General features: G+C 42.6%; 1 protein-coding gene across 1 annotated transcript; it reads left to right on the top strand.

The window, feature by feature from the left end:
* The first annotated feature begins 2,315 nt into the window (after positions 1-2,315).
* Positions 2,316-20,775, top strand: LOC307230382 (short transient receptor potential channel 4-associated protein-like). The gene is made up of 18 exons (XM_080000723.1): positions 2,316-2,450; positions 5,755-5,883; positions 6,563-6,679; positions 6,771-6,828; positions 6,976-7,031; positions 7,777-7,905; positions 10,780-10,981; positions 11,071-11,259; positions 11,428-11,570; positions 12,666-12,797; positions 12,986-13,044; positions 13,135-13,320; positions 14,991-15,081; positions 15,893-16,033; positions 16,140-16,251; positions 16,362-16,474; positions 16,668-16,874; positions 17,956-20,775. The coding sequence occupies exons 1-18, from the start codon at positions 2,325-2,327 to the stop codon at positions 18,142-18,144; spliced, it is 2,379 nt and encodes a 792-aa protein (XP_079856849.1). The 5' UTR covers positions 2,316-2,324; the 3' UTR covers positions 18,145-20,775.
* The last annotated feature ends 33 nt before the right edge of the window (positions 20,776-20,808 follow it).

Genomic DNA, 20,808 nt, shown 5'->3' with positions numbered 1-20,808 from the left:
AGAGTTTCTGTAAGCAAATATATGAAGGTCTTAAAGGTTTCGCTGAGTCTGAGGTTATCAGTGATAACGATAACTAAACCCGCTAACTTCAGAAAATGCTTTCCAACAAACTTGGACATGATCTGACGGTAGATGAGTTGAGATGCTTTCTCAGGTCTCACATCAGAAATAAAAGTAGTGCAGAGCTCTTTCACAAGCTGAGTAATGCTCGACAGCTGGATAAAGAAATTATACAGCAGTTTATGGATATAGGATCACGGGTCTCAAACAATGTGTCCTGTTAGAATCACAACAAGTGATAAATGCAGCTATGATGTTTGAACAAATAACTAAGTCAGCTAGAGAGAAGGCAGGGACTAAACTTCTTGCCTCTCATTAAATCTAACCACTGACTGTTAGCTCATCTCAGTAGAGTGATGACCAGTTGACCAAGTAAGACTGACTCAAGTTGATTATGATTTACAGGGCAATCATTACTGCTATAAGGGAGTTGACTGGACCAAAAGGTTGATGTCCACATTGACAAAGCACTTCCACAAACTTGCACATCCTGCAAACAGTGAGATTCGAGTAGAACCCCACCAGTGCCAAAAAAAACCTGCCAAAGACTCTTGAGAACTGGCACAAAAGGTTGATGTCCTGATTGTGTACAACATGGTCTGTTTTTTTTTTCTGTGGTGAGGCTGGCTGTCGGTTGTCTGAAAAGGGAAACTCAAAGTTTGGGTAGGCAAGATGAGCTGGTTAGGATGGTTAGTATGTTCACAAAACAAGAGACGATGGCACATGAGTCTGCTGTGTTCTGAACAGCAGCAGACCACCGTCTTTACTCTGGGCTCTGCCTTTGGTGGCCTTGGACGGGACTGTGGTTCTGGGTTCACCTTGGCCCTGCAGGAGCTCAAACAGGGTCTTGCTAGTCTGGAAAAATCGCAATCTGGACATGTCCCCAGTCTGTTTACTTCCATTCCAAACATCTTAAAAACAGGCAAAAAAGTCCACCTGGTTCATATTAATGCATTGAATTCATAATACAGGTACTCCTCATTTGACGACCTACCTGTCTAACGACCGTTCGGACCAGTTCTCTGACCAGTCGGTATTGTACGCTGTTCGCATGCGTCTCAGCATCAAGCGTCTCATCGCGCATCTCTTTTCTCAATTTCAGTCTCGTTCCCGCAGTCTGTCAGTATTCAGTACACTAACGTTCGCAATTCCCACGCCCCCTTACCGTAAAATAACACGGGTCCTCGCTTATCGACCAACTCGCTTAACGACCTGGTCGTAGGAACGTAACCCGGTCGTTGAGTGAGGAGTACCTGTACAGCGATTATTCCGCAGTCACTTTTAACCTGTACTCTGTTCGAGTTTGGATTGTGGTGCCAAGTCTGCGGTCAGGTGGTTGAGTTACCAGACATTAATATATATATATTTTTAGAAATAGTGATCCAAATTTGGTAAGCCTATGTTTTGTGGCTGATTACAATTGAAATAACAAGCTTTCCAAACAAACAAACATTTGCTGCGGACGACCATGTTTTACCGAACATAGACAATGAAACACATTTAGCTTGGCATGAGCAGCTTTCGACTTGCAGCTTATTTATTGATTTTAGAGTATTATCCCCCGAAATATATAGCTCTGATCATCACCACTGTGTTTAGTGTTAGTCGCAAACTACATCTTATTGGTATCTAGTGGCGCGAGAAGTACTCAAATCTTTAAATGAAATAAAATTGCAAATACGGAACGTTAGAGCCACATTGCCATTTCTTCTTAAGTAAAATCAAGTATTAAGTGGACGTTAAGTCAAAGTACGTGTAATGTCCAGTGCCCTTATATAGCATTGCCAATAATACGCCATGAAGAACTACTGTAACTTTTTGTCTGCAAAATAAATCCATATGAAAAGAGAATTAAACTAAATCAACACGACCATGTTCGAAATGTAGTACAGTAACGCGTATAGATATTTGCTTTGAAATGTAGTGGAGTAAAAGTAAGTCTGTGAAACGGAATATACTTGGAAAGTAAGGTACTTTCTACCACTGTTGTTGTCCAATAGAATGAAGAAAGGAGTGCACTAGAACCGATCAACACTAACCTCAGTAACCATGACTGGATCTAGGCTATAATTCCTGGTTGGAGGGGGGAAATGTGTGTGATTATCAAGCTTGTTTGGGCCAAGTTGGCTTGTCAAGAGTCAGTCCACCGTTCAAACACGTTATGCTATTTGACCGCTAAGAGTCGCTCAACTTGCCCAAACAATGATTTCTACATTTCCACTTCCGGCCTGCAACAGTTCAGTTCAGGAAGGAAGGAAAAAATAATGGCGACGCTTCAAGGCTCCGAGTCCCCCTCGACTGGAGGAAAAGCGAGAAGATGCAGCGGCAACATCGTCACCAAGATGCGAGCCAGCCAGATAACAGGCCGGGCCTTCAGCCGCGGAACCCAGGTAAGACGCCGGACGCTGCGTGGAGCCGCCGGAGCCGCGGCTCTTTTGTCGTTAGCTTTACCCTCACGTTACGTTAAGTTGCCCAAAGTAAGTATTACACGTTCCGTGGACTGAAGTTCCCCCCTCACCTGGGGGGCGGCGGGGCCTCTGTATGTCGTCTTCTTCCCCCCTGAACAACGGGGTTCGATCGGGGAACGTTTAGATCTGTTCTATGTCAGCGAAATGAAGATGTTTGCTAATGTTAGCAAGCTGGGTCAGATGAGCGGCTCAGCTTGGTTACGTAACGACTCGAACCACAACTAACTAGAGAGAGCGATGGCCGGGGCCGGCCCGAGTCCTTACGGGGCCGAATTGGAAGCAGCATTTGATTTGGGGCGCACCGCACCGCCAGTACTGCACTCCTGCCAGTGCTTGATCACTCGCACACATACTGTAAAACACACCTATTATCAATTTCTATCTGTTGTGGCGGTGTTTGCTCACCGTCATGTCAGCCTGGCATGGTTTCCCCTGCGAACGAAACCAGCAGACAATGCATTTACTGTAAACAAGTAAAACCACTTGCTTTTGCTTTTGGTTTAAAAAAAAAAATGCATGCGCGGAAGTGCAGAACAACAATCAGCTACAATTTAAAATCAAATAACTTAGATGAAAAAATAAATGGAAATGTAAAAAACAGACAATATTGAATAAATGAAAAACTTGAATAGTGGCATAAAATGCACAGAGGAACAAGTAACGAGATGCAACAATAATAGTTCCAAGAATAAAATATAGAGATGAGTAATTATTTTTAAGAACTCTGTACAGGTGGGCAAAGGGTTAGAAATTCCCGAAATAATTCGTAAATATCCAAAATAAATCACTTTAATTAAGAACTTTGCTGTTATTTCGACCTCTTACAAAGTACTTCAATATTACACCTTCTCATCAGAATCTGCTGCTCCCTGAAGGAATCGAATCATCAGGCGGAACCCGTCAGTCGACTGGGATTCGAATCGAGCGTTTGTTTTTTTTATTTAGTTTTTTTTTGCGGGGTTTACGTCGGGCAGTGTGCATTACAATAACAGGATAAAAGTGATATAATCTTACAACATGATCAGGGATAACATTTCAATGAGGAATTATTAATAAGGGGAGCCATAGATATATTTTTATGTGTGAATCATACGCGTCTGGACGTGAACATAGCTGTCCGTGCGCCCCGATGGCAGAGACTACGGTACCACTACTCTTACGATACTGCTTATCGATCCGGTACTTTCACGGTACTGTTATTGGCTCTATTTTTTTCATTTTTATTTTTTCAGAGAAATACTAAAACAAATTAAGAGCAGCATCAACACTGCTTTATTTTCTCGGAGCGTTACGCATGGAGGGGGCGAACGGGACGCAATCTGCGCTTACCGGACCATTGTCACAGAGCAGGGTCTCGTGCGTGTTAGAGCCAGGCAGAGGAAGCCGGCCTCGCACATCTCCGGCAAAGGCGAGCGAGGAGAGATTTCCCTTGTGATAATAGAGAAAATGCTTCTTAGACGATTATCTTAATCGTATTGCAAGTTAGAAACAGGTTATGTATCCTAAATAAATGTTCTTAATTTATAGCCCCGGGACCCATTTAATACCAGGGGTCGGAACTGATTGCTCGTGCCCGTTCCTCTGTGCTCCCCCACCAAACAATCGCATTGAACAGCCAAATCCGATCCGACTGACAAAATTCGGTCGGGTCGAGTCGGGTGCAGCCCTGCAAAGTAATTTATGACATCACTGTAAGAGATCTGATGGCTAACTTTGTTGATACTACGGAAGATCTCGAGTAGTTCTAGATCAATTTGAGCCCCGAAAAGCCCCGCGCTGCAGGCGCAACAGTCACAGGAAGAGTGGGGGCTACAGCTCAGGCCTCATTTTGAGAGAGGTAAATGAGAAGCTCAAATGTGGACATCTTTGCTCGGGGGTGTTCTTGGAGGCTCTCCATCTCTGTGGGCAGGTCACTCCCATCAGCCTTTTCTTCACAAATAGTTTGTCTTCAAGAAGCTTAACGCTGGTGGCCTCTTTCTGTCCAGCGTGGACTGAGCCCAGCAGCGAGATGACATCACAAAGTGGCGACTGTTACTCTTAAAGGGACAGTGCAGGCTTTTTGGTGCAGTATTTAGGCACTCAACTCCAAATCGATTATTAAAACACAAGTTTAATATGATTTCACATTTATCTGGATTTGGTGACATTTCAAACAAAAGTAAATAAAGAGAATATGTGACCCTGTGCATTGCTGCCTGCAGGTAAGTCACATTAGTCACAAATTACTGTTTTCCCACCGGGTTCCCGTGAAACGCAGCACCACGTCATATCGAGCCGAATTATAATTTTCCGCATTCCAATGGAATGCAGCACGAGTTCAAACAAATTTTCAGAGTTCCCTGCCCGACCTGGTGCAAATCTTGTGCGAAACAACCAATACACACCAATGGGGTCTACACCGCGCACCTCACCCCATGTGAAAGCCCCTCCAGAGCCACACCCTGCACATATATAAAAAATTGGAAGACGACGTAACAAAGCACCCGTTGCACCGGCAACGTTCGGCTACTTCCAGTACATCGGCAACGGTTTTTTCACTAATTCCTGCTCCAAATATAGATCGAAGTGGATCAAATTTGGACGACAAAATGTCTGGAATGCCCTGAATCCAACGAAACTTGATTTATGTTGTGGGTTCAGCGGTTGCTGTGCGCCAGACCGGGATATAATAATGAAATAATAAAGTAACTTTACCTTATTAAAAAAAAATAATAATAATAACTAAAACAATTCTTTCAAGCTCTCTTGTGACATTTCACATTTCTCTTGGGGGCCCTATGGTGGCCACGGGGTTCACCGATCGCATAAAACAGCCTTTTTACAAGAGGTAAAACTATTTGTTATAGAGCCTTAACAAAATCAAATATCACAATATTATTTTTTTGAGGATATTTTGTCAATGACTACTGGTGCTTTCAAGATATTTAGACAATATATATATTTGAGGAACAATCATTAGTAATGTGGATATTATAACTAGCAGGTAGAGGCGTTGATTAAGATCATTTTATGAATCACTAAGGGAAATTCAGAAGAGAAATTTTAATGCTAAAAAGAAAATCAACAGCTGGATATTCAAGATATGAATTTCAGAAAATTGCATTGCTTTACTGTAACGCAGCCCGGGGGTCAACTTCACAATATTGCGATATTCCAAATCCAGCCCTAATTGTGTGTGTGTGTGTGTGTGTGTGTGTGTGTGTGCGCGCATTTATGTGTTTTTTAGCTCCCAGGGAGACTGCTGGAGGAGAGAGACAAAACGGCCAAGTGGCACGGCATCCCCGCACTCCTGCAGAAGCTCTACGAGTGCAGCCATCCCAACAGTGACCTCTCCCACGCTCACAGCCTGCTTAAGGTGTCCACACCACTTTTACTCATTACGATTTCCCTTCCAAATCCTTAGTGCAAACCACTGAAAGTCACAGTCTAATCATCAGTCCACTGAGATTCTTCAAGTCGAGCAGTCTTTTGTTTTTTGTTTTTGTCAGTCTGCATTACAATAAGAGGATAAAACCGAAACCGACAAAAATACACAGGGATAACATTTCATAGAGGAATGATAAATAAGGGGAATGATGAATATCGTGGAGAGCCGTGCCCTGTTCCCCAAAATAAAACAACTAAAAACACAGTGGGGTCGGGGCACGGAGGAACAGGGCGTGCTGTGCTTTGTTTTTAAGAGAGAATCTAAAACAAATTAAGAGCAGAATTATCACTGCTTTGTTTTCCGTGCATTATGCATGGATAAGGGGCAATCGGGGTGCAATCTGTGCTCGCCGTGCGCAAATGCTTCATAGACTAATATGTTAATGTTATTGGAAGTTAGAAACGGGTTGTATAGCCTTAATAAATAGAAAATAAATGTTTTTAATTTCTCCAATACCGTTAACTGTACTGGTACCTTCAGAGCTTATTGATTCGACTGACCTGAAAATTCTGAGTCGGGTACAGCCCTACAAACCCTTGCATGAGTCATGCTTGCATACGTACATACATATGACCCTGAATGTTTTTGCTGTTGTCATTTTGCTCAGGTCCTGTTATCCCAACTCTCCATGGAGGCCATGTCTTTTGTCACGGAGGACAGAAAGACGGCTCAGGAATCCACCTTTCCCAACACGTACACCTTCGACCTGTTCGGTGGAATAGATGTAAGTCTCAATTCTGTCTGTCTGTCCGTTTGTCCGTCTAGCTCATATATACATATTTCTTTACTGCTTTATTTGGCGTTTCCTTTAAAAGCTGCTTGTGGAGATCTTGATGCGGCCCACTCTCACTATGCAGAAGAAAAAAACCCAAAGTAAGTAGGAATTACAACACATTGAATTGGAATGTGTAATTTTTACGATGCCTGTCTGCATTGATGTCCTAGAGGAATGATGATATATACGAGGTTGCGCTTGTCCAATGCAGAAATTTTTATTAATGTATGTGTTTGTCTCCCTAGTGAATGATGACCTGGTGAAGGACTGCCTGAGTGTCCTTTACAACTGCTGTGTATGTGTAAGTAAACCTTAAAACATATTTATGCCGCGGCCACACAAAATAGTCATGTTTGTTTGAAAATCGTGTGTTTGTGGCCGCTTGAAGATAGTCCTTGTCCTTGTTAACAGTTAAATCGCTTTTCACACTGTAGCAGCTCTTAGTTAAATGTGCTTTGCACTTCAGGACTCTTATCAGGCCCTTGAACTACTTTAATTTCACTCTGAGAAATACCTTGAAAATAGGCTTTTTTGTGCTATAGTGCTTGAAAAGGCCTTGAAAAAACGTGATAATTGGAAACTGGGATATCTCTGGTTTAGTTATTCAAATCAAAATGTAATAAAAAAATAAATAAAAATCCAGAATTGATTTTATGACCTTAATTTATCTATTAATGTATGAATTTAATCCAGCATGGTTGGAAAAAGACACTTAACACAAAATTGTATGTATGTATATATATATATATGTGTGTGTGTGTGTGTGTGTGTGTATGTATGTATATATATATATATATATATATATATATATATATATATATATATATATATATATATATATATATATAAATGAGTAAATAATAGACAATGATACTAAGATTAAATTGAAAATGTGTCCTTGAAAATTAACAGTCTTGCCTTTTTTTCCAGTTTTAACTAGACCTGTTGAAACAGTGATGATGATGATGATGATGATGATGTAGTGAAGTTCTCCTTTAGCGAGGAGCAATTGAATTCACTGGCAAATCTCCCATTTTCATTGTCAGATGGAAGGGGTCACGAAAAGCCTGGCAGAGAGAGACGACTTTGTACTTTTTCTCTTCACCCTGATGACGAACAACAAGACGTTTCTGCCGACAGCTACCTTAATTGAAGATATTCTCGGAGTCAAGAAGGTCAGAGCAAAAACTTTGGTTAACGCCACAGAACTACTTGAAGTGCGTTTTTAATTCATTAGGCTGAGCAAATGCTCAACCGGGGGGGGCAACAATCAATTATTTTCTCTGGTTCTTATTTATTTTTTTTTTAACTGCGGTGGCTACGCAAGCCTTTTCCATGGAAACACAAGATTAAACTGCATAGAAATGTTTTGTATCAATCAAGGTGTCCAGTTGGAAAATAACCCCCGGGATGGCTGTGTCCCTTTCTTATTGCAAACATCTCTTCAGACACTCGCTTCCACTCGCACCAGACGCTCGCCTTCCTTCCTTCTTTCATCTCCTAGACACCCGCCCCCTAGACACCTGGGGGGCAGGGTTTGCCGAGTGGTGGGCCGATTACCCACTATACTGGACACCTCCAGCATAGTGGAGATGAACTTATGCAAATTATAACCGCTGTCTCCCCCCTCCCCCCACACTCATACACACAGAGCGTTACACTAGTTTTTAATGGAAGGCTACTATAAAAATGTTATTTTTTTACACCTTTTGAAGTTTTTTTTTATGTTTAATTTATTTACTGTTTCTTAAATATAAAGATATGAAACGTACCGTCACCCAAAAAACGTGATGCATACCGAACCCTGACCCACTGTACCATTGCATAGTGTGTGAGTGAAAGATATAAATCTGTCTCTATACGATTTCAATCGGCCAGGTCACAATTCAATCAAACATGTTTGATTTATTTATATTTATATTTATATATATATATTTATCGGAGCTTGTCTTTCCAAAATTCTTTGGTGTGTATGTGTCAAAGCCTCAAATTGCAACAGCAATTTTCAACAGCCAATGATATGGCAAAGCCAACGAAAGCGGCAAGTGGGTGAGTGTGGACTTCTGAAATGGAGGAGCGACTTGCGCAATTGTGGCAGACTCATGTGTTCGGGATACAACAGTACAGTGGGCTCACGGTTTTGGGGTAACTGTACGGTTTTGGTATCTTAATATTTAACTTTTTTTTTTATTATTAAAAATAATTAAAAAGGTGTTTAAGTTAGTTTTTATTAGTTGGCACAAATCAGTAGTGTAATGCTCTGTGTATGAATGGGTGGAGGGGTGTTATAATTTTCATAATTTCATCTGATTGGAGGGGAGGTGTCCAGGATAGCAGAAAATTCATATAGAGTTGTAAGCTATATAAATTTTCCACTATCTAATTCTGATTCATTCATTTCCAGTATTTATTTATATATAATATTTTTAAAACATTTCAAAATAAAAGATTAAACCAGTACTATAGTTAGTTATAGTTTTGTGTAGAACAGGTATGAACAGTATTTTTCACACATAAATAATAATAGAAAAAAACGTCTCCTCACCCAGCGAGACTCGGTTCCCTTCATTCCTACGAAAGAGCCGTTCGTGAACGATCCAACACTACCTGGCGCAAGTGGAGAAGTTTGTAATAAAGAGGGACACAGCCATCCCAGGGGTTACTTTCCCAGTGGTCACCTTGATTGATTGCACTCTTTGCAAACACATTTCTGTGTAGTTACATGTCACGTTTCCATTAAAGGCTGCGTAGCTGTGCGTAGTTGAAAACAAAATTGACCTCAACTGCAAAAATAGAGAAATTCCATGTGGACCCTGCACGACTGATATGGCTGGTAGAGCTCCATCAGTGGATTTAATAGGAAGCAGCCCTCACGGCACACCGCCCGATCGCTGCACCAACATACCGCGGTTCACGTGCGCGTATTGAACCGTAGGGGGCATGCCGAACGGTTCGATAACATACTGTTGCATCCCTATCATGTCTAATTAGTGTATAATAACTGGTGCATGCCCGTTCAAGATTTAAGGCTTTCCAAGACATTTTAATGACACAGTTAAACAAAATGTCAATGATTCAGTCGTGTGTTCCATAATGGAAGATGAAACCGCCGGTTAGTCATACACTGGGGAAAGACACTCTGACACTCTGCGTATTCGTGTGGACTGGTGAAACGGAGGTTTCGCCAAATGATGACGCCATGACCTCGATTTACACATGCGCAATTGTTGTTTCAAACATTGAGCGTGCACCAGAAACCTACGAACCGGGGCGGACTACCGGTGTGTTGACATGTGGCTAGTACTTTTAGTTTTAATGCTAACTAGTGCTAAAGACACTCTGCTTCTCTGTTCCCTTTTCTCCAAACAAACCAATAATAACAGAGTTTTTTTTATAGTGAGGGTATTTAATGTAATTGAAAGACACAAAAAACACTGTGTAACCGTGCGTAACTGTGTAATGGAGAGCTTGAAACCGGGACACACCGGACGTCTGGTCATCGTAGTTTAAAAAAAAAAAAAAAAAAAGTTTTTCAAAATACCTGTAGATGTGGTGACGAGGCCTAATTATTACACGTGTCGCTTGTGCAAATTTCTCCAAATTTGAAACTGCACATATTTGTGTCCCCAGCAATACACAAGTGTGAAGATAATCAAAGGACATACAAACATACATACATACATACATACATACATACAGGCAGATAACTTCCTTTATAGTTAGACTTGAGTACATGCCCGCTCAAAATTAAGACTTTAAGACATTTTAATGTCACAGTTTAACAAAAGGTCAATGATTCAGTCCTGTGTTGCACAATGGAAGATGAAACTGCTGTTAAATGGGCGCCACTCAATCTTTTCATTGTCGTTCACGATTGGGGAAAAAAATCCAATAATGTATTCCCAGCTTTAGAAAGCATCAAGACTAAAACATTCCCTCTGGTCTGACAAAATGTTGGAAAGAGACATGAAATTTGAAAACGGTCGAAAGATGAATACCCATCTCAACCGGGACAATACATCTCACACATGTAACCCTCTAATGCTCAGGAGATGATCCAGTTAGAAGGCATCCCCAACCTCTCCGGCCTTGTCCAGAGCTTTGACCAGCAGCAGCTGGCCAACTTCTGCCGCATCCTGTCCGTCACCATCTCGGAGCCGGACGTGGGGAACGACGACAAACACACGCTGCTGGCCAAGAACGCCCAGCAGAAGAGCAACGCCAACCCCTCGCGCGCAGAGGTCAACCAGGGTAGGTTCAAATCTCCTCCCGAGGCGTGCACATTCCGAGTTCTTTTTAAAGGAGATGAAGTAATAATGAGATGCTCCTCCTTCGAACAGTAACGCTGCTCAACATCCCGGGCTTCATCGAGCAGCTGTGCAAACTGGCCACCAGGAAGGTTTCGGAGGCGACGGGGGCATCCAGCTTCCTGCAGGAGCTGGAGGACTGGTCCACATGGCTGGACAACGCTGTGGTTCTGGACACCCTGATGCAGATTGTGACCGAGGAGGCTGGACACAGCAGCACGGGTGAGAGAACTTGGAAGGAGGGAAAAAAAAAACAAAAGAACCTGCCTGCATCACTGCTTGATTTGGTGACTTGATTTGATTTTGCAAGCTTGTATTGGAATGGAGGACTCCATTGTTATTCAGTTTTTTTTTTGTTTTTTTTTTGTTTGTTTTTGTCCTGCCCTTCAGAGTCATCAGATGAGGGTTCCCTAGCAACCAGTCCTCTCAGACACCGCCTGCCCCAGTCCATGAAGATTGTCCATGAGATCATGTACAAGGTGGAGGTGCTCTATGTGCTGTGTGTGCTGCTCATGGGCCGCCAGAGGAACCAGGTGAGCGGCTGTAAGCCCATTCAGGGTGTGTAATGATGATCACAATATATTGCGGCACAAAAACGTGACGATATGCATCACAGAGCTGAACAATGGAGTCCCATGTCAGATAAACATTTAATTTTTAATTTACATACTTTAAACACTTGACAGCAGAATCACCGATCCAACTGGTTTGTTGTTGATGGCAAAGAAAACAAACCTAAACCAGCTGTTTGATCAGGACACGGATGTGTAACATGAAGTAGCGCATAGCAGCCATATAGTTGTACAAGGGCTACATTTTCCAGTATATTAATCGGAGTGTCGATATTGGCCTCCAAAATGAACTGATCGTGGCCAGAGATGATTTTTTTATTTCTTTTTTTCTTCAATATGGCCGCTATCTGCGCCGTCTTAGCATCCGATTCACAAAAGATATTGCGCTAATGATATGCCGGCGCAAACACGCCCAGAAAGTGTTTGCGCCGGCGAAACTGCGTTTTAGTAGGAAACAACATAACTAACGTAGAGAGGGAGAAATTCATCATAGTAATTTATACCCATCCCAATAATTTATCATGTGCATAGTGTTCCATTTTGAATTCTGTATATTTTCTATATATCTAACTATTTTCCGTTTTCAAATTTTTGTATATTTGATATACCGTGATATATTTTAATTCAAAATGTTACTTCATATTTTATTTTTCTAGCTTTTTTTAATGCTAATTATCTGTGGAGAAACGCACCAAACCTCACCACAACAAATTCCTAGTATATGTAAATGTACCTGGTGAATAAAACTGATTCTGATTATTCCTTATTTGCACTGAATAAGATATTAGAAAGAAAAACTAATAGAAGAAACTATAAGGAGTTGTTATATTTGAATTTTATGTATTGCACATTTAATGCCAAAGGAATAAAGAAGAAATCTTCTCCAGTCATTTGTTTCCATTCGAACTTTGTTAAATATATGGTGACTGTATTTAACCATGACCCTATGTACCGCCTATTTTACTTAACTGAGCTGAGAGTATGGTTATACTCTTTTGTCCACCAATATCCTTTTTGGCTGTTGTCAGTTTTAAACCCCTAAATTTGTCCCTGCAGGTCCACAAAATGCTGGCCGATTTCCGTCTCATCCCGGGGCTTAACAACCTCTTCGACAAGCTAATCTGGAGGAAGTACACTGCCTCCAACCACGTGGTGCACGGCCAGAACGAGAACTGCGACTGCAGCCCAGTATGAGTGATTCTCTGTGGGAACTAACTCTAGATAAAAGACCTTTTCACATATTCATTGACACACACACACACACATATATACATATATATATATATATATATATATATATATATATATATATATATATATATATATATATATATATATATATATATATATATATATATATCTCTTTCTGTCTTCAGGAAATATCCTTTAAAATCCAGTTCCTGCGGTTGCTCCAGAGTTTTAGCGACCACCACGAGTAAGCCACCCCTTTCGCTGCTTTTTCACCCGCTTTCTTGGTTTTGACCGCTCCCGGGAACTTTTTCTAAACACACCCGCTCTGTGACAGGAACAAGTACCTGCTGCTCAACAGCCAGGAGCTGAACGAGCTCAGCGCCATTTCTCTGAAGGCTAACATCCCCGAGGTGGAGGCGCTGGTCAACACCGACAGGAGCCTGGTGTGCGACGGCAAGAAAGGCCTCCTCACACGCCTTCTCACCGTCATGAAGAGGGAGCCGCCAGACTCCTCCTTCAGGTCAGACTCTTACAGGTCAAAGGTCAAAAACAAAAAGGGGTTAGCCTCTTGAACACAGTTAAGCTGCATGGGTTTTGGATTGTTTCAGTGTCTACTTTTTGTTTTACAAGAAACGTCACATTTTCACCTGCCAACCTGCACAAATTTTGTGTACCAGCCACCTAATTCTTGATCAAAATACGCAGGTACGAAATGCCCGTGTGCTTGCGATTCTTGAACCCCTCCCCTCCCACTCCTTAAACTCACTCAACATCCACTGATACCTAGCGCACTGAGTGCAGCGGTTCTTTTTTAGCCACCGAGGTGTAACGCTGCATTGCTGAGGTAAAATGGGAAGTGGGGGAGTAATAATCAAGCACAAAAATGTGACCGCAATGTTGACATTTTAAACGCGAGGTCTTCAGCTTGATCGGCCATGACCGGTTGATCAGCGTCAGGATATATCACATTCTTTGCCGGTAAAAATGTACACACCCGAACCAGTGCTTATGTACAGTTCTCGTACTTGTAAAAGTGCTCAGACACTCAAACCCGATACCAACGCGATGTAACGTAGTTGTGTAGCTGGCGCACAAGAAAGAGCCTGAAAGAAAATATCGGCTGTTTGGAGGTACCTCAAGGTAAACCAAGAAGATTAGATACATTATTGATCTATCGCCTGACAATATTCCAACATTGTGCGGACTGCGTATCTATTTTGTCGATTTTGGTCTTGATGGGTCACTCATTAAAACGAGTTGTTCGATTTGATTCACTTGGTTTAATGTATGGTGCGGTGTAATGTAAGGAGGACTTCCAGCTCAGGGACCATTTCATGTTCTATTATTGTTCCATAGTGAATAATGAACAACAATAAAGACAGTGTCAAAATCTGCAATCTCACTATTGTGGTAACCGAAAATTGTTGCGGTAGTTTGTTCGTGCAGCTGTGTATCACGTGAATGTGATCAGATCAAACGATCTATTTGTCATTGACGTACAGCCGCATGATAAGAAAATTTGATTTCTCTGATCATGATATACACTCGAAATGATCGGACGACCATGTAAAATATATTGAATAGTCACTGTTTTATTATGAACATACAATTGAATGAAAATTGGAATCGGCAGCTCAGGCTTAAAAAATCTGAAATTGGAACCAATAACATTGCAATTGGTGCATCTCTAGTTAGTAAACATGTTCGGTAACTTTACATGATGATGATGGTATATCCTAATGACATAGTTAGCCGTAGTAGCTCACGTACGAAGATTATCCTCGTTACCAGACGCTATGGTGCGAATATCTGTTGGAGTCATTTAGCTGCAGTAACTCAAACGTCACTACTCCCTGTAACACTATTTTGATACTTAAAATATATTCCCAAGGTTGGCAGGTCTGCATTTTGTTTTGTTTTTTGTTTTTTTTGTGTAAATAATACCAATAGCCCATATATTTACACAGCACCACCTTTTCCTAAAAAAAAAAATGGGGAAGGCTGCATTGCAGTGTGTCAGTGATGATTTTGCTTGTGCATAGCCAAAAGGGAATGGAACTACTTTCTTTGAAAAAACATGGCCCATTCCCGGTGCTGTATCTGACCAATGGAAGGAGTTGAATGGCTGAACACATGGCGAAGTAATTTAGGCGATTTCAATTTCTCGAGTTTTCTCTATTGTGTACGTAGATTCTGGCAGGCGAGGGCCGTGGAGAGCTTCCTCAGGGGAGCCACCTCCTATGCAGACCAGATGTTCCTCCTGAAGAGAGGACTGCTAGAGGTAAATAGCACCGCACTGAGCCTCTGTATGTCCACCTATGTCATCGTCTCATAGGGCAGTTAAATCTGGAGCAACTTATTTTCACCATAATAAGAGTGAGCATTCCATCTCTGGGAGGACGGGGCGATCGATGTGCATGTTGCGCACCTTTCTCCCTCTCCCATGGTACCGTGGTATGCGCACAATACTGATGGGGTGCCTGTGATCGGCGCGCCAAAACTATCATTTTATTTTTGGTGTTGTTTATTTTATGTTACATCGGCCTAATGGGGACACTTTCTCTGTTACTCTTTCGCCCGATCACCCCCTCTCCATGTGTTATGCGCGGGAAATAATCGTAACGGGTCTACGATTCGTGCTCTGTGCCCCGTCCCCACACTGTTTTTAGTTGTTTTATTTGGAGGAATGGGGCACAGCAGTTGGGGCGCATGGAGAGCCGCGTTCGCGTCAGTCTCTGGAAACGCTGGTGAAGGCGAAATTACTCACTGGATGGATGTGGCAGTTTTCGCCTACCACGCGCAACCAAGTGCCGCGTTCAGGGACCTCTGGCACAGAGACACAGAACAAGGGGTTGTAGACGCCAGTTTATAGTCAAGAGTGGGCTGGTTGGAGTAAGCCCAGGAGCAGAGACCTGCTTGCGATTTCTATGTTCGAAACTTTTGATAGATTTTCGATCGTGAATCAGAATCGTGATACCCCTAGTAGAATTGTATCACTATCTAAAGTGACATAAAAAAGAATCATGCATCTGTTTTGGCATGTCATCGTCTTTAATACCTTTCTTCAGCGTGTCTCCTCTCCTCCCCCACAGCACATCCTGTACTGCATCATAGACAGTGGCTGCACGTCCCGCGACGTCCTGCAGAGCTACTTCGACCTGCTCGGGGAGCTCATGAAGTTCAACATTGACGCCTTCAAGAGATTCAACAAATATGTCAACACAGAGGAAAAGGCAAGGCCCGGCACATACCGGACGCACCCGTCGTCCTAGTGGTAGAGCCGCTCGCCTCCTCCCACCTGTGCACCCAGTAGTGAGGATTGTGTTTTCTGTTTTGCAGTTCCAGACCTTCCTGACGCAGATCAACAGCTCCCTGGTGGACTCCAACATGCTGGTGCGCTGCATCGTCCTCTCGCTGGACCGCTTCGAGAACCAGACGGAAGACATGAAAGGTAGACAAAAAACACAAGACATCCTCAACACTTTCAGACCCGAGGTCAGGGTATGACTGGTTGAAGCGGTCTTCCGGGCTAACGGTGTTCCATGTTGTGCTTTGTGGCAGTGGTGGAGGTGCTATCGGAGTGCTGCCTGCTGTCCTACATGGCCCGGGTGAAGAACCGCTTGTCCTTCCTGTTCCGACTGGTCAACATCATCAATGTGCAGACACTCACACAGGTCTGAATTCTCTTTCAAACTCAGGTCTGCGAGATCTTAGAGTAAGGAAGGTGTGAGTCTGACTTCACGATCTGTAGAGACCCAGAGATTCCCAGAAATTTATGATTTTACCACAACCACTGTCAAATCTTTCGATATGGCCGCTCAATGCCCCTTGTGCACCACCTTGACTCTTGTGTCCCCGATCACCCAGGAGAATGTGAGCTGTCTCAACACCAGCCTAGTCATCCTGATGCTGGCCAGAAGAAGGGCCAAGCTGCCCTTCTACCTCAATGCCCTGCGTGAGAAGGAGTACACCGAGAAGTACCGTGGCTGTCTGCTCAACAACTTCCACAACCTGCTGCGCTTCTGGCAGCGCCACTACCTCAACAAGGACAAGGACAGCACCTGCCTTGAGAATGTAGGTGGAGCTCGCTCACGGCCTGTCTCGTGCGCGCTTGAAAGGTTTTTCTTCGTCAGAGGCGCCTTAGTCCTCCAGTTTTGTTGTTGACGACTACGAGCATGATGGGGAAAAACGTTTTCTTTTGGGTCTAGTTCAAGCAAAGAGATGTATTCAACTTTTTTTTTCACTGTCATTTTATGGTCTAAATCATTGATTCCCATCCCTGGGTGCCCGACCCCCACAGGGAATCGTCAGAGGTCACATGGTGGTGGGGTCGCGAGGCCTTAGACAATTTGAATTGTATATTTCCTATAAGTCAGATATTGTTTTAAAAATCCACAAGTTAAATATGAATTGTAAATGGGGTGTTCCTAATGGCTAATTTCTCTGACATTTAAGCGGAAGTTTAAACTTCCTTTAGACTAGTTGAGTAGTTTAAAAGTCCAAAAAAATATTGCTTATATTAGAAAAAAAACATTTTGTATACTATAAGAGCCATTTGAAACCGTTAATCACATTCTTCAACAACCAAATTGTATTTTAAAGGCCGCTGCCCCATAGTTCACCATCTTTCCGGTATATCACACATGCTCAAGCACCATCTCCCCTGGTGGTACACCTGAGCCGGGGTCCCGAATGAGTTGACGCCAACACAGAGAAAACAATCTTTCGAATCTTCAATATGTCATTCAAAGGTGTACATTAATAAATAAATGGGTCCTAATAAGTTTAACCGACTAGTATTTCTGGTGCTGACTAGCGAGGGTAGTTTAATTGACTCCTCAACTAATCGCAAACATCCCTAAATTGTAACAATCCATGACTGTATTTTATTCCCTAAATACCTCACTCTGTGGAACCAATTCAGACAGAAATGGGCACTAATGAATGCATGAAAGCATGAAAAAGTGTGACTCTGGTTTGATTTAGGGCAGTCTTTGAAGGGGGGAAAAAATAGGTTGGGTCTAAATTAATCTCATAGATAGATAAAAAAATATTAAACAGTAACTTTATTGACAGATTAACCACCGAACATACTCTCATAAGGACCATTGTTTTCCATTGTGTAAACCAGTGTGTTCCTCTCCACCCCCTGCAGAGCTCCTGCATCCCCTTCAGCTACTGGAAGGGGACGGTGTCCGTGCTTCTGGGCTCAGACAGGACTTCTATGTGTGCCATAGCCACTTACATTGACGAGCCCTTTATGGACCTGGACAGGGACGAACTGGTGAGGACGCCCGACCTGAGCCCCGGGAGGGCGCATCCAAAATCCCTTCTGGACAACTGAAGGGGACGTGTACCATCTGGCCGCCCTCCTCTCTACTTGCAACTTTTTCCTCTTTGCCTCAGAGGAAAAGAGGGGAGGATATACGTCCAAACCAGATTCCCTCCATCACCTCCACCACCACACAGTAGAACAAAGATGTTTTAGGGACCTTTGGCAGTGGTACCAATGTTGGTTGTGTGCTTTAGGGGAAATTTAAATAGAGCCTTTTATATGACCTATATGAAATTCTATGTTAAAAAAAAGAAATTGGTGGGGGGGGGGAGCTATGACTCAAAGGATTATATGATGGTGGGTTCCTTTATTTCTATGTGGACTTTTGGTATATGCTGGCTCAGGCCGTCAGTGCGCCGCAGGGCTGTGTCGGCCGTGAGCCCATGCCGCCTGTTCACACTGTCCCTCACGCTACTCCACCACCCGACCTTTGGTGACCTGTTCTCTTTGGTGACTAAAAGTGACTGAGCGGTGCTTCGTAGCTGCACTGCGCACATCTACGTGGGTTGTGGACCTTCTGAGACGATTCACCATCCACAGGGAACTACAGTACTAACGCCATCTCCAATCTGTAGTTGCTTCTCACGCTTTATCCAGGGACTTACTTTTTCAGGTGTGTGTGTGTGTGTGTGTGTGTGTGTGTGTGTGTGTGTGTGTGTGTGTGTGTGTGTGTGTGTGTGTGTGTGTGTGTGTGTGTGTGTGTGTGTGTGAGAGAGAATTTCATTTATTTTTAGCCCTCGATAAACTGTAGAATAAAAACATTGCACAGATTAAATTGTTGTAACTCTTTGTATCTCAAAAGCTTTTGTTAAGAAAAAAAAACAAAACTTGTTTTCATTTGGTATCAGAATTTGCATCCATGTTGTGATGGTTTGCTAAGTGGAATAAACTATGCAGGCGCTCGTGATTAATTGACCCTTATGTCGTTCAAGTCGCCATGTTTCTTTGACATGAACAGGCCACCAGCCCAAATGCATAGTTATCTTCCATTAACTGATTGTTTTGACAACATCAACATTCTGACTACAATCTTAGAATTTGACAATCTCATTATGCGTTAACTCTGTTTGTATGGGGACAGCCGACCGATTCGCTTTGCGTTCAGTGGCGGTCGGGCCCCCCACACCTGAATGTGCTGAATGACGTTTCCATGGTAACGGACAACGGAGCTTTGCATAAACCTTGCCTCTACACTTTTGACAGACTCAAACCAAGGAAACGACGAATGATTGAGCTACCTCATGTTGGGCCCTGCGTAACAGGAATCAAAACGTTTCTACCGAGTACATGGGGGTTGCACCCTTCTACTCCCAGTGTTTAACATCTGATGTTATACATTTGTGGGAATTGATTGTACTGGGACATTGTTGAATCAGATTGGCCTTGATGTTGAGACTCAGCAGTGCTATACCACTACGCTTTCTTTTGGACTTAATTTGCTTCAGGATACCCACACGTAAGCGGAAATTCTTGTCTCTTAGTATTTGTAACTGTTCTGTGTCCATGGCTGTGCAGATTCCCATATTTAGTTTTAATTGTGTGGATTGTGGTATTTTACCATGACCTTTATACAGGTCATAATATATAATTTGTTTTATCCTGCAAGTTTCTTCAACAAATGCCGTTTACTGGCTTTTTGATCTTCATGGCATAATGCTCTGTGACCACGTGGAAGTCTGTCGGTCCAAGGTCCCTCATGCTTGTGGTGCTCTTGACCTGCATCCTGAAGCCCTTTCTACAATTAAGTTGCCCGCTAATGCTCACAATGGAGCGCTTACCATGGGAACCTCATGAATTTTCTGTTTTTAATCTGTTCCTGGCAATTCTACAGGCTGCTGAGGAACTATACAGCAAATTTGATCTGAGCCTGTTGCTTTCTGTAGCTGTGATGGCATGGTTATGCTTAATCATTTTAGATCATTACAATCGATATAGAAATTAGAAATGCTTCTCAGTTATACTGTATTTTAATTTTTTTTGCCAAATGACTGATTTATCTGTGGCCAAATGTATTGCTGCATCATACAGTAGGTACCCTTGATAGGCTTTTTATGCATTGGGTTATTTTCACACTAACAGTTAAGTAGCAATAGAAAAGGCAGAAAGGATGGGACGGGTGTAGTCTCGGCTGAAACTTAAAAAATGTAACGTGGGTATGTGTTGAATGGCCCTCGGGGTGATTTTACACATGAAGATGCAGAACCTCAGATCAAGCCAGAAACATTTGGGCCAGACGGCGCTTTTATTTGGCATGTCGTGCTCCACCTTCCATGTCTGACAGTGCTGCGTTTGTGGCCGTGAAATGACTAAACAGATGTGTTAACATAACGTTTAATCGTCACACTGTAGCAAAGGTTCAGTTATGCTGTTACTGCAGTCATTTTACAAGTCTTGCCTTTTGGTTTTATTCATTTGCCGTAGCGTGGAATAATGAGTTGGATTTCATGGTCGATGGTTATTGTTCTCCAGGGCGACTGCCATTCCCAAAGATTTGGTACACATCAGAAATAAGCGGTTCCTTAACCCTGTCCTCACATCCTGCACACTAACTCAAAAGGAAATGGCAGTTTTCTTTCTACCACTATCATGTTTCTACAATCACCCCTGTAGTTGACCTTTCACCCATCTCTCATCTACCCAATGCCAGTGTGGAAGTTTTCCTTATTTAACAAT

The sequence above is a fragment of the Zeus faber genome (assembly GCF_960531495.2).
Source record: "Zeus faber genome assembly, chromosome: 5".
Lineage (NCBI taxonomy): Eukaryota > Metazoa > Chordata > Actinopteri > Zeiformes > Zeidae > Zeus > Zeus faber.
Note: the sequence above shows the minus strand (reverse complement) of the source record. Positions and strands in the feature narration are given on the sequence as shown.